The 14591-nt window shown below is 52.1% G+C and overlaps 1 protein-coding gene across 1 annotated transcript; it reads left to right on the top strand.

Annotated features, from left to right (window-relative positions):
* The first annotated feature begins 4787 nt into the window (after positions 1-4787).
* Positions 4788-14453, top strand: LOC123150512 (putative BPI/LBP family protein At1g04970). The gene is made up of 6 exons (XM_044570353.1): positions 4788-5254; positions 6171-6310; positions 12889-13234; positions 13311-13559; positions 13766-13891; positions 14106-14453. Exons 1-6 carry the CDS (start codon positions 4841-4843, stop codon positions 14301-14303), a joined length of 1473 nt encoding a protein of 490 aa, XP_044426288.1. The 5' UTR covers positions 4788-4840; the 3' UTR covers positions 14304-14453.
* Positions 14454-14591: the final 138 nt, after the last annotated feature.

Raw genomic sequence — 14591 nt, 5'->3', positions numbered from 1 at the left:
CCCAGGACACGCCCGGACACGACCCCGTTGCCCTACCCAAACGGACAGAATTCGGACAAAACGGACGTCCGTTTGGGGTCGCGCGATGGAGTTGGCCTAATAATCATTATTATGGTAATTTTAGGTTAAACAAAAAAAATCACTCTAACAGTGTCGTCCGACTTCATCTTGCCATAATTTATAGAGTGCGCTTTATATCAAGCCCATGAGGCTTCGTATTTGGAGACTCCGGTGTTGCTTGAAGCACGCTTCATCCATCAACTGCTTGTGCGGGGGAAAGCTTCACCTCCCTTCGCAGTCTTTCATGTGGTCATCTTCTCTGCTCGCCAGTAACGCGGACGACCATGTCACCGGGAAGCATGGCAATTAATAGCAATCATCACGTGTCAATTGTTTTTGGCACCCCCAGCACATTTTCCCGGCACCCACTCGCTGGCGTGGCCATAAAAGAACCGTCCCTTTGCCGAATAGCTCACAACCTTCACTTTCAACACCGCTGCACTAGCCACTTTGTTCCTCCTTGTCGTCATGTCGCTTCCCTTGCGACTGGACTAGTTGCCGGGAGGAGAAGCGAATAGGATATCTAGGCAAGTACCACCGTCTAAGGCTAGGTTAAATCTATTCTTTCTGAAAAAGATTCAAATCTATTATATGTTTAGGAGAAGTACAAAACACCTCAAACATGATAAAAATTACATCAGTGTTCCTAGACAACTGAATGACCACTGCCACAGTCAGAACAAGCTGTCAACGCGTCGATGTCGCCGCTCTCCTAATGGAGCCGGCTTAACCTTCTCGGTGACAACTGAGAAGTCTTCGCACATGTGCCACTAAAGACCGGCGCCTTGGAGCCACAGTCGTCGTCATTAAACCCTTGAATAGACTTGAAGCACCTAACATCAAATCTCGTCACCAGGCACGTATGACGAGAAACCCTAACCTTGTTGTCCTAAGAAGACGGCGGGAAACTATGTCGGAGCTCCATCGATTGCGTCTAGATGGACAGATTTGAGGAGGATCGAAATCCGAAAGACAAACCCGAAGAAGAAGCGTCGCTATCCAACCGAGCGCCACATCTATGAAGACTAAGAAACCCTAACCTAAACTACTAGCCGGAGCTGAGGCACCGAGATTCGCCTTCCTGCCACCGATCGCCGGAGCGGCGGACAGAGGGGAGGCCAATACATGGACTCATCAATGAGGCTTGAAAGGGAAAGTTTGCTCTAGCACGAAGGAGAAGGAAAGAAAATGCTTCGCGTGGCAGAGTGCTGGGTTATTTACTCGCATGGAAGTACTTCATGGATGACATTTGCTCAACAACACATGCACCATAGATAACCCAACCACCTGCTGCTGTTCAGACTTGCGCATGGATGGTGCGATGTGGCACGTCGTGCAAATTCCGGCTGGCAAGTGTTCGGACTTGCGCATGGATGGTGCGATGTGGCACGTCGTGCAAATTTCGGCTGGCAAGTGTCGTCTGCATAGCACTGCTCTTACTTGCATGGCTAGGTTGAAACTGTGTTTGCATGTGGTGCCAATAACAGACACAAACACATCTAGAAAAATACACTAACACTACTACTCGTATGAGATAGTATTGGTTGTTTCAGTTCACCATGTGTTGGAACTTCCGTGACATGAACACCTTGGGCAATCCCTTGTTCAGCCTTCCAAGTATCACTTGCATCTGTCATGCGTGGAAGGGAGAAGAGTGCAAGTTTCAGCAAGGAGCCGGAGGACACGGCACGCTTGCACGATCACTCAGGCTTGGAGTTTAGCTGAGATCAAGGCCTGAAGTTTATGAGCGTGCCTAAAAGCATCTCCAGCCCCCCCCCCCCCCCCCCCCCCCCAAAGTGCCACCCTAGGGCCACTTTCTGTGCGCCGGCATCGTAAAAGGGGCAAAAACAACCTAGCCATGCCCCCAAACGTCCCCAACACCTCATACTAGCGCCGGCAAACCCAGCCCAGACCCAACGCGCTGGAGGGCTCCTCGGGCGCCGGTGGAGGCAACGGCCAATCCTACTCCTCCGCGCATTCTTTTTTCTGGCCCACCCAAGCGCTTTGTGTCCAGCGATTCTTTTGAGGACGCCAACGACTGGGAACACAGATTCATGGAAACGCCGGCGGAAGCGTTTTGCCCCCCAAGACGTGCTATTTTCGGTCCGGCGACTGTTCTTGGGGGCTCCAACGGCTGGAGATGCTCTAAAGAAATACTAGTTAGACTCGAAAATACCCCACGGAATCTCTGTCTAGGCGCACCCATGTTAAAAGATAATTTTAAAATAGCAAAAAAAGTCAAATAATTTTGAAACATTTTTCAATGTGAACATGGTCCAGTGTTATACTAACATGTAAAGTTTCACGAAGAAGTGGTCTTCTGCGCGAAAGAAAACGAATTCGGTTCTATATAAAAATTACTCTCTTCGTAAAGAAATATAAGAACGTTTAGATTACACTGTTATATTTCTTTACAAAGAGAGTACTGTTTAAGGTTTTTGAAGTTGCAATTTTGTTCTTTTCCCCAAAAGAGCACGGAAGTCATTTCTTCGTGAAACTTCATACATAAGTAGAACACTTGAAGATGTTTGTCACAATAAGTTATAGAATTGTTTGTTTTAGACATGTTTCAAAATTAATATGGCTTAGCGAGTGCGCTGGACCCATGTCCCAAAGATCTGTATCGTGGTTAGACTCATTTTTTTTGGGCGAAGAATGCCAACAACACATCCGGAGACTGTTTGCACTCTCATCTCTACAATTGCAACTATGATTCTTTTTTTCTTTTTTGAAAAACTCAAATCTATTCACAAACATCGTGGCAGTATAAAAGAACACGAACAATAATTACATTCATATTCATAGACCATCTAGGACAACTATAAGTACTGGAGCGAGCGGAATTCGTGTCGCCGTCGTCACCACTCCCTCACCGGAACCGGACAAACCTCCTTATACTAGACAGTCGGAGTCTTCGTGCTAAGACCTTAAAGGACCAGCGCACCAGAACAAAAATCGTCGCTGATAGAGAATCGTAGATCGGAAGGATCCAACTATAGACACATGAACATAGATGAATAAGACCGGATCCACGCAAATCCAACGAAGACAAACACCAACCGAAATCTTGTGAAATCCACCAAAGACACACCTCCACACGCCCTCCGATGACACGGACGCACCACCGGAACGGGGCTAAGCGGAGAAAACCCCTATTCCATCTCCAGTGAGTCGTCGTCGCCTCACCTTCCTAAACAGGACACAAACCCTAAGCAGACAAAAAAACACCTAAAATCCAAGCATGAGCCCTTCAGCCGGCAAGGACCGAGATCCACCACATTTCGATGACCCTAAGGCTACAAGAGATGAGGTAGATCAACGACAGCGCCAGTAGGAGGCAGGAAACTCTAAACGCCTATGAGTATTTCTTTCTTTATCGGGAAGAAGGAATCATTTGTGTATAATTACAACTAGGATTGACTTGCTAATTACAAGCTGCAAAGGTTTAAATTCTAAAATTCCTTTATATAACCTTTGCAAAATAGGGGAAATTAGGAAGACCTATTCCAAATATGTGATTGCAAATGTGAATTGTGTCTATATGTTTTAGGCTCTATATATATACCTTCCTCATACGGTTTTATGGTGTCTTCCTTTTAAAAGGATTTCATCATAGTTTTTGTTCCTTCGATTTTTCTTTTATGGGGACTTGTTTGATATTTTATGCTTTTACTCATAAATTCTTTTTTTCTTCCTAAGAGTGATACCCCCTCCGTCCCATAGTGTAAGACGTTATTACTTTCCTACAGTTTAAAGGAAAATAAATCATTAATTGGCAATGCTACGCGTCCGTCAAGTGATAAACCGATAAAATCAGCCACCTCGACAACCGTCGAATGCCGCCAAAAACAGCCGTCCGATCTACCGTCCCAGCCAATTGGGACCCTTGAACAACTAGCTTGTTGCGCTCATGGCTTTGCAACAAAGACCTTGTTGCAAAGGTCCACCGAGATAGCACCACTACCTCGCCATGGCTTGAGCGCCTTAACCATGGAGCATCGCCGGCCGCTGGAGTTGTCGCGCCTCCTCCGACCCAGAACCCCGAGCAGCTGCCTCTACTCCAGCACGCCGACAACGAACTCTCACACCAGGCAGTCCTCTGGCGATTTCTGCAATCGGAGCTATGTTTCTGAAACTTGTACACTCTAACGCGCGGCGCTTTCTGCAACCGGGGCTATGTTTCTGAAACAACACCCCTGTTGTAGAAGAGAAAATATTTTGAAACAATATAATTTTTTTTTGAAACAAGACCTCTGTTGCAAAAACTTTCTGAAACTAGACCTTATTGTGGAAAGAAAAACTTCGCCACCAAACCCTTTTTTTTTCTGAAAACAAGATCTCTATTGCAGGAAGCTTCTGAAACAAGACGCTTGTTATAAAAACAACTAGCTGCACGGCAGCACGGGACATGTGGTCAGCGCGAGCGCTCGATCAAAATCAATCTAACGGCTATGCAGGCGGCGGATGTTGTGTGTGCATCCGCCCGCTTAAGGATAGCGTTTTTTGCCAAAAGAACCTCGTTATTTTTGTTTTCTTTACAGCTATGGCACGCACGTAATTTTAGAAACTTATATTTACCGTGTGATGCAGATAAATGTGTTCTTTATTCTGTTTTAATAACTGCAGGAAGCATGTTTTTTTTTCCTAGTCCTTATTGATTTGATTTGGAACTCCGCGAATCGATGATGACTCAGAGTACACCAGACTGCCGCTGCTACCTGCCTTCCTTCCTTCCTCTTCTTCCTTCCGCCGCCCGCCTCCTCCCCCTCGCCCACCCGCCATGGCCCATCACCACCTCCTCCCTTTACTCCTCCTCCTCCTCCTGCCCCTCTTCGCCTCCGCCGCGGCCACCGGCGACGAGGCGCACCTCTCCGCGGTGATCGGCGACACAGGCCTGGCCTTCGCCAAGGACGTGCTGATCGGCGAGGCGGTGCGGTCGCTCACCCCGCTCCGCCTCCCCGGGGCGGAGAAGGCCTTCCGCGTGCCCTTCCTCGGCGGCATCCGCGCCGCCGTCTCCAACATCACGCTCTTCCACCTCGACGTGGGGGATAACTCCGTCGTCCGCCTCGGCGACTCGGCCCTCGTCGTCGTCGCCTCCGGCATTACCGCCAACATCAGCATGGCCTGGAGCTACTCCTACTACTCCTGGTACTTCCCCGTGGAGATCTCCGACAGAGGCACCGCTTCGATCCTGGTAATCGACTAATTTCCTTTGGCTATTGCGGGCCAGAAGGGGGCGGGATTTGGTGTCGAATGTGCTAGATTTGGTTTGCCATTGTCGTGAAATTCGGTGTGAACTCTGGTTGATTTATTTTGACGGCATCATTGAATTTGTATGCTAGCACTAGTTTGACACCAGAACATAAGCGCCCGGGCTTGGATATTTCTAACTTCTAACGGTGGTTATGTGAATTGTGCGAGTTCCGTGCTTAAGAACCGCGACTTTTAGTAGTACTTTTGTATGCCTTATGAGTTTGAGTTTACCTAACTGTCTAGTGTATTGAAGTGTGAGTTAGTTCCTGACAATCTCTTCAATTTGATGGCTCAAAGAATGGACAGCAGGGGTATAGTGTAAGAATTGTACTTTAAGGGTGAGGATACTCATTGATACAGCAATTACAAGCTGGAGACCAGTACTATCCTACTGGCTCTGTTTTGTTTCTGGTTGTTACATACCATTCGTTTTTCTTTAATTGCTTGAAGAATATTGTGAAGTCTATGTTATCTTTTGGAAACAATAAAAACTTGATCATAAACATCTGAAAATCAAATCATTGAGTGTGGCGAAACACTACACATCATTGTCCCTTTACTGATTTTTCTCGACAGTTAAAGTTATGCTTGAGGAATAAGTCTAATAACTATCATCAACATCATGGTCTTAAAATCTGAAATAACTAGTCAAATGATAGGTAATGCTTCATATTATATTCAAGATATGCTCTCTATATGACTTATGAATTATGATGATATCCTATTATTGCATCATGTAAACTAGGAGCTTCCTAGTCAACTAAGATTCTAAGGTTACTTTCTATTCTATCTTTAGTTGTTGTTTATCTGTTCAGCTAATGAGAAGAAGCAACTCATGAATTTTCCACGTGTGTAAGGTTCAAGGAATGGAAGTTGGGATAACCATGGAAATCAAGAATTATAATGGAAGTTTGGCTCTGAACGCCACGCAATGTGGTTGTTCTGTGAAGGACCTGGTGATATCTCTGGATGGTGGAGCATCTTGGTTTTATCAAGGGTATGTTCTCCTTGTGTATCACTTTAAAAATAAATGCTAAAAAATAAAATACAAGTGGTAGTACTTGAGGATTTAGAGTTTATGAAATGATGTCCCGTGGTGCAAAAAGTGCATAATTTTGTGAGACTAAGACAAACATACGTGATATTTTAAGTGAGCCATGATTTAGTTCAAGTTTTGTACATCTTTTGTGACTAGAAAACAAATGAAATGTGATAGGAGCTAGGGTTCTTCCCGGTCTCGGACGTAGGTTGTAGGGGAACGAGGGAGGCGGGCGAGGGCTGGAGCGCGGCGGCCGGCGGGGTGGCGCCGTCCTTGCGCGGTGCGGCGGCGGCGAAGACAGGAGGCGGCTAGGGTGTCTTATTGCTTAAATCTCAAAACAGTCTTACAACTTGTATATATAACCATGACATGAAATAAAAACTAAGATAACTTGCGGGCTAAGCTTGCCCGGTGGGCCTCCTACGGCCGTAGGTCCGGCCGGTCATAACATCTCTCCCCGCCTACGCAAACAGCTCATCCTCAAGCTGAAAGTCGGGGTAGTGTTGGCGGAACTCCTCGCGTTGCTCCCAAGTAGCGTCCTCCTCTGAAAGTCCAGCCCACTGATTCAACACGTACCAGGAGCCGCGACGCAGCTGCGCCTTCAATGCCTTCTCCGACTCAGGAAGTAGACGCCCGTCGGTGACCGGCAGCAGTGCGGGAGGAACCGCGGGTGGCTCTCCACGGAAGGGTTTGAGCAAACCCACATGGAAGACATCATGGATCCGCGCACCTGCCGGAAGCTGAAGACAGTAAGCCACTTTCCCAATGCGTTCCAGGATAGCAAAGGGACCGACATAGCGAGGACCCAACTTCCTCTTCGCGCGGGGGTCCAGGGACTACGTACAGCGATGAAGTAGACGCAGCCACACCCAATCCCCACCGCGAACTCCGCCTCGCGATGGTTGTCGTCGTAGTAGTGTGTGGCCAACTGCTGGGCCTGAAGGAGGCGTTGCCGGACTTTTGCCAGCATCTCGTCACGGTTGCCCAGAAGAGCACCGGCCGCCTTGGTCCGTGCCAGGGCTGGATCAACAGGAAGAATCGGCGGGGGCGGCCGGCCATAAACCACCTCAAAAGGCATAGCACGGAGGGCGGAGTGATAAGAGGTGTTGTAGCAGTACTCCGCCCATGATAGCCAGTCCACCCATGCGCGAGGGCGATCACCTGTAACACAACGCAAATACATGGCAATCACCTTGTTAACGACCTCGGATTGGTCGTCCGTCTGAGGGTGGAAGGCTGTGCTCAGGCGGAGCTTAACGCCTGCCAGCCGGAAAAGGTCACGCCACACGTGTCCCGTGAACACGGGGTCCCGATCACTGACGATCGAAGATGGGAACCCGTGGAGACGGACAATACCGTCGAAAAAGGCCCAAGCGACAGACGCCGCCGTGTAAGGATGACCGAGCGCGATGAAGTGGCCATATTTGGAGAAGCGATCGACCACCGTGAGAATGACGGACTTGTCGCCCACCTTGGGGAGGCCCTCGATGAGGTCCATGGAAATGTTCGCCCAGACCTGGGACGGCACCTCCAAAGGCTGGAGCAAGCCAACCGGTTGAAGAGTCTTCGTCTTGTTGCGTTGGCACGTCACACAAGACCGTACCCAGTCACGGACCAGGGCACGATCACCTGGAATGTAGAAGTCGGCGCGGAGACGATGGAGTGTCTTCTGCACACCCTCATGGCCTGCCAAGTGGGCGAGGCGCAACACCTGATGACGGAGATCGTCGTGCGACGGAACAAAAACCCGGCGCCCATGGAGGAGCAGGCCATCAGCGAGGCGCCATGGCTCATCCAGCTCCCCCGCAGCCAGCTGCTGCTGAAGGAGGAGCGCGTCGGCCGCTGCTGCTGTCACCCGTCGGATGTCGGTGAAGAGGGCGAAGGAGGGCCCGGTGATGATGCAGCAGGCCGCCCCCTCAGCCGCACCGTCGGCAGTGTCGGCGTCACACCGAGACAGGGCATCGGCGACGGTGTTAAGGCGACCCGGACGATACTCGACAGTGAAGTCAAACCCAAAGAGTTTACTGATCCACTGGTGCTGCGGCACGGTCGAGAGCCTCTGATCTAGCATGAACTTGAGGCTGTAGTGGTCCGTACGGATCCGGAAGGAGCGACCCCAAAGATAGGGCCGCCAGTGACGCACCGCCTGTACCAAGCCAATGAGCTCGCGCTCATAGGCCGCCAGCTTTAGATGGCGAGCGGCAAAGGGCCGGCTGAAGAAGGCGAGGGGTCCATCGCCCTGATGAAGGACCGCACCGAACCCCGCACCGGAGGCGTCGCAGTCGACGGTGAACGGTAGGTCAAAATCAGGCATCTACAGGACAGGACCCGTCGCGAGGGCCCCCTTGAGGGCCTCGAATGCCGTGGTGGCCTCATCCCAAGAAAAGGCGTCGCGACGGAGAAGGCGCGTGAGAGGGGCTGCGATGAAGCCAAACTCCCGGATGAATTTTCGGTAGTACCCCGCGAGGCCCAGAAATCCGCGGAGACTGCGGAATCGGCCAGGCAGCGACGGCCGCCACCTTATCGGCGTCCATGGCCACCCCCTTGGTCGAGATGCCGTGGCCGAGGTAAGCGACAGAAGGCGTCCCGAACAAGCACTTCGAGCGCTTAAGATGAAGATGGCGCGCCCGAAGCTCGTTGAAGACGATGGCCACATGCTGGAGGTGCTCTGCCCAAGAGGCGTTGTAGATAAGAATGTCATCAAAGAAAACGAGCACAAAGCGACCTAAGTAGGGCCGGAGGACATTGTTCATCAGGGCCTGGAAGGTCGCCGGGGCGTTGGAGAGGCCAAAAGGCATCACCAAGAACTCGAAGTGGCCGTGATGAGTCCGAAACGCCGTCTTGGCGATGTTGTCTGGGTGCATGCGCACCTGATGGTACCCTGACCGAAGATCCAGCTTGGTGAAGAAGCGCGCCCCATGCAGTTCATCCAGGAGCTCATCGACCACTGGGATAGGAAACTTGTCCTTAAGTGTGAGAGCATTAAGAGCGCGGTAGTCGATGCAGAAACGCCACGTGCCGTCCGATTTGCGAACGAGGAGGACCGGCGCCGTGAATGGCGACGTGGAGATCTGGATAATGCTCGCGGCAAGCATGAGGGCACACTGCCGCTCCAACTCGTCCTTCTGCAGCTGAGGGTACCGGTAGGGCCGTACTGCCACCGGTGTCGAGCCCGGCAGGAGGTGAATACGGTGGTCGTAGACCCGGGCTGGTGGAAGGCCCTGCTGTCGTGGTTCTAAGCCTGACAGTAGAGTGGGGGGTAGGTATGGAGAGGCAAGGTCCTAGCTATGGAGAGGTTGTAAACACAAGAGATGTACGAGTTCAGGCCCTTCTCGGAGGAAGTAAAAGCCCTACGTCTCGGAGCCCAGAGGCGGTCGAGTGGATTATGTGTATATGAGTTACAAGGTGCCGAACCCCTCTACCCGTGGAGGGGGGTGGCTTATATAGAGTGCGCCAGGACCCCAGCCAGCCCACGTAGGAGAGGGTTTAAGGTGAGTTAAGTCCGGGGCGTTACTGGTAACGCCCCACATAAAGTGTCTTTACTATCATAAAGTCTACTTAATTACAGGCCGTTGCAGTGCAAAGTGCCTCTTGACCTTCTTGTGGTCGAGTGAGTCTTCGTGGTCGAGTCCTTCAAGTCAGTCGAGTGAGTCCCTCGTTGGTCGACTGGAAGGTGACCTCTTCTAAGGGTGTCCTTGGGCAGGGTACTTAGATCAGGTTTGTGACCCTACCCTAGGTACATGACCCCATCACCTGCGGCTCCTCAAAGAGATCAGGGTGCTGCTGCAGGAGGTGGTCCAACAGCGGATGCTTGGCCTCGGTGGTGGCCGCGGCCAGCTAGAGTGGGGGCGTCGCCGAGGTGCCTCTAATGCCCTCCCACCGGACGCGGCGGCCGAGACGCCAGAAGGTCATCGTCAGGGCGTCGAAGTCCCAAAGGATGGGACCGAGAGTCCGCAAGAAGTCGACGCCGAGGATGAAGTCGAAGCAGCCCAAGTCAATGTCGGCGCATGTGATGGTGAAGTGCTCGTCGCCGATAATGATGGGCACGTCTCATGCGAGCCCATGGCAGCGGAGGCGGTCGCCATTAGCGACGGTGACCTGCAGCTGCTCCCTGCCTGTCGGCTGTAGTGCTAGGCGCCGCATGGTGGCCTCAGGCAAGAAGTTATGCGTGGAACCTGTGTCCAAGAGGGCCACCAGACGCTCGCCCTGGATCGTGAGCGGTAAAAGCATCATCCGTTCATCACGGATGCCGGCCAGCGCGTGGTGCGAGACGATGAGGGCCGTCGCCGGAGCGGGCGCGGGTGCAGGCGCTGGCTCTGTGGTGGCTGGGTCGCTGAGTCCATCACCGGGTGTGTCATCCTCGGTCTCGTCGGTCGTCTCCAAGTAGAAGAGGCGCGGGCAGACATGGCCTGGGGCATAGGGCGCATCACGGTTAAAGCAAAGCCCCAAGCGCCGGCGCTCGAGCTGCTCCGCGTGAGAGAGGCGCCGGAAAGGGCGCGTCGCGGCTGGGGTGGCTGCCGGTGATGCGATCGAAGGCGTGGGTGCTGGCGGGGGTGGGCGGGGAGGGTGTCGGCCCCCACGAGACGAGGGCGTCGGCGTCAAGGCCTGGGCGCGACGCTCGAATGCCCGAGCATAGTACATGGCCGTCTGGAGGTCTTGGGGCCCCTTCAGCTCGACGTCCACGCGGATGTGGTCGGGAAGGCCGCCGACAAAGAATTCCGCCCGGTGTAGGGCCGTCACACCCGGCGCGTGACACGCCAGGGCCTGGAAGCGGTCGGCGAAGTCCTGCACCGTGGAGGTGAAGGGTAGGCGGCCCAACTCGGCCAGGCGGCTCTCGCGCATTGGCGGCCCGAAATGAAGGAGGCATAGCTCGCGAAAGCGCTCCCATGGGGGCATGCCGCCCTCGTCCTGCTCGAGGGTGTAGTACCACGTCTGGGCTGCACCGCGGAGGTGGTAGGAAGCCAGCCAAGTGCGCTCCGACGCGGGCGTGCGCTGCCCACGGAAAAACTGGTCACACTGGTTGAGCCAGTTAAGCGGTCCGAGCCGTCATAGGTGGTGTAGTCGATCTTGGCGAACCGGGGCGGCGTCTGAGTCGTCATGCCAGGGCCCACCGGCTCGGCGATGCGGAGAGCTGAGGACGGTGCCCGGTCAATGGTGGGGAGGCCGGCGTAGGCCCCCGTGGAGCCAGACGAGGCCCCGAGCTGCAGCGTGGGCACCGACGGGTCCCCGGCCTCCGTATAAACTGGCGGTGGCGACGTCCCGGTGATCCAAGCCAGAATCGGAGATGGTGACGGTGGGAACCGGACCTGCTGGATCGGGAGACCTCCCGGTGTGGACTAGCCTAGGCCGGAGCTGGGCGGCGGCAGTGGAATCTGGACCGGCGCAGCAGGCGCGGATGGCGCGGGCCAGGACGGCCACTGCGGGGCTGGGGCGGGCGCGGGAGGCGTGGGTGGTGCCGCGAGCGCCGGCGCAGGCCACTGTGGCCAGGAAACAGCTGGCGCGGCCGGCTGCTGGAGCGCCGGGTAGCCCTCGGCGATTGCCGCGGGGACCGAGTACCAGGGCAGGGCCGGCGGTCCGGAGGGAACGGCCGGCGGCAGAGGCGGTGGCGGCCCGTACGGGCTGGCCAGGTAGAGTCGGATTCCCTGGACCGCGATGACCAGGTCGTTGAGGACACCGGCCATGGCCTCCGGGGAGTAGAGGGTTGGCATGGTAGATGGTGATTGCGGCGGATCCATGGCGGCGGGGGGGGGGGGGGGGGGGCGACTGGCCGGTCGACGCGCCGGCGGTGGAATCCATCGGCGCCGAGGGAAGGCCCAGCGGGGCCTCGGCGATGGCGCGGCAGCGGTGGTGGTGGTGATGACATGGTCGAAACCAAGCTAGCTGATACCAAGGTGATAGGAGCTAGGGTTCTTCCCGGGGGGGGGGGGGCGACTGGCCGGTCGACGCGCCGGCGGTGGAATCCATCGGCGCCGAGGGAAGGCCCAGCGGGGCCTCGGCGATGGCGCGGCAGCGGTGGTGGTGGTGATGACATGGTCGAAACCAAGCTAGCTGATACCAAGGTGATAGGAGCTAGGGTTCTTCCCGGTCTCGGACGTAGGTTGTAGGGGAACGAGGGAGGCGGGCGAGGGCTGGAGCGCGGCGGCCGGTGGCGTGGCGCCGTCCTTGCGCGGTGCGGCGGCGGCGAAGACAGGAGGCGGCTAGGGTTTGGGGTTTCCGGCTCCTCTGGGAGCCGGGCAATAGAAATAGTCTTATTGCTTAAATCTCAAAATAGTCTTACAACTTGTATATATAACCACGACGTGAAATAAAAACTAAGATAACTTGCGGGCTAAGCTTGCCCGGTGGGCCTCCTACGGACGTAGGTCCGGCCGGTCATAACAGAATGTCATTCACAGGTTTGGTCAGCCTCCTTTATAAATACGAACATATCTGATCATTTTATTTGATGTTTTCTTTTTTTATAAATATAATCAAGCACGTCAAAGGCAAAGTTCTCCTAGTTTAATTATGTTTCCTCCCTGGCCTTCTTTTTTAAGGTTTATAAATGCTTTTGAAGACCATATTAGAGCTGCGGTTGAAAAGGTAATACCGGAAAATATTATTGACAGCACATCAAAACTGGATTCGTTGCTTCAAGGTCTTCCTAGGAGTGTTAGTCTGGACAATGTCACTGCTCTGAACATGACTTTTGTCAATGATCCACTATACGGGAATTCCACGATTGAGTTTGATATCAATGGATTGTTCGCTTCTGCAGTTGTTAAGACTAGCAATTTGCAGAAGCATCCCCAGCTTTCATTATCTTGTGGTGGAGCATCAAATATGCTTTTGCTTTCACTCGATGAAGATGTATTCAACTCGGCATTAGAGGTTTACTTCAAGGTAATTAAACATTTTTATTAATACGTCAAGAATGTTCCACCTTGTGGGTTTTACATTATCCCTTTTCCCCTTTCAGGCTGGTTCCATGCATTGGGTTGTAGACAAAGTTCCTGATCAATCTCTACTGAATACAGCAGGCTGGAAATTTATCATTCCTCGCTTATATTGGAACTATCCAAATGATGACATGGTCCTGAACATTTCAATGGCCTCATCCCCACTGATGAGGATTACATCTGAAAAGATTGGTGCTACCATTAATGCAGACATGATAATTGATGTTTTACATGGCACAGAGACGGTTCCAGTTGCATGCATCTCTGTAGTAAGAAATCTCAAATTCTGAACTTTTATGATGTGCTTTTGTTGCTCCATTGCTCCAAGATGGGAGCGAAGAAATTTCAGATGTGTTTACCATCACTGGTTGCACTAACTTCTCTTAACTTCAGCATCGCTTTTTCGAAATTTCAAACCATATATTAATATTTCCAAGTAGGGTTCTAACAGCTGGAATGATTTGTTTCCTTGCAGATTGTTAGCGCGTCAGGTGTTGTGGAGGCATCAGGGAATAAAGTATATGGTACCGTTGGCTTAGATAATTTCTCTCTATCCTTGAAGTGGAGTAAAATCGGAAACTTCCATATGTCTTTGATTCAGGTATTCCACTGTCTTTATTTTATTTATTTTATTTATTTTTTATCATTATTAAGGTGATTCCAATTATTCTGTTAGTTGACTTCTGGCTGCCTACTGCTCACATTTTATTTCCTATATAGCAACGGATAGGCATGTGCAGAACACCATTGCAAGTGCAGGCTTTTTCTACATCTATGATTTGTTTATTAAATCATCACGGTTGTTTCATTTTCAGGGAGTGATACGGGTTCTCTTGAACACGGTATGCATGCCGTATCTGAACTCGCACCTGGGGAATGGATATATCTTACCTGTGGTTCATGGCTTCACTTTGAAAGACGTACATGTAGTTACTTCTGCCGAACAGTTGATGCTCTGTTCAGATATTACCTTCGCAAATGCAAGCCGCTTGGCGGCTTTGCCAGTTTTCTGATACCGGGTTGTACAGAGCCTGTAACTTCCATCCGAGCCACAAACTAGGCCCTGGGGGAATAGACGACACTTGCACATATGTGTACATTATTGTTCATAGTCTCTTTGTTGAAATTATTCACATTCATTTGTACAAATTTGTTTCCACTTATCTAATACTCTCTCCGTCCCAAAATAAATGTCGCTGATTCAGTACAAAGTTGTACTAAATAAGCGACACTTATTTTGCGACGGAGGGAGTACAATTCATTCTTGCATATTGATCTGTTGGAAATGAAGTAGTGTCCAT

The sequence above is a fragment of the Triticum aestivum genome, chromosome 7A (genome assembly GCF_018294505.1).
Source record: "Triticum aestivum cultivar Chinese Spring chromosome 7A, IWGSC CS RefSeq v2.1, whole genome shotgun sequence".
NCBI lineage: Eukaryota > Viridiplantae > Streptophyta > Magnoliopsida > Poales > Poaceae > Triticum > Triticum aestivum.
The sequence above is the reverse complement of the archived record's forward strand: the minus strand, read 5'-3'. Positions and strand labels throughout refer to the sequence as shown.

Excerpts from the sequence above, each read along its gene's own strand:
- LOC123150512 (XM_044570353.1), top strand. The coding sequence starts at position 4,841 with ATGGCCCATCACCACCTCCTCCCTTTACTCCTCCTCCTCCTCCTGCCC. Across the intron at positions 5,255-6,170 it reads GAGGCACCGCTTCGATCCTG|GTTCAAGGAATGGAAGTTGG; the intron begins GTAATCGACTAA and ends CACGTGTGTAAG. Across the intron at positions 6,311-12,888 it reads GCATCTTGGTTTTATCAAGG|GTTTATAAATGCTTTTGAAG; the intron begins GTATGTTCTCCT and ends TTCTTTTTTAAG.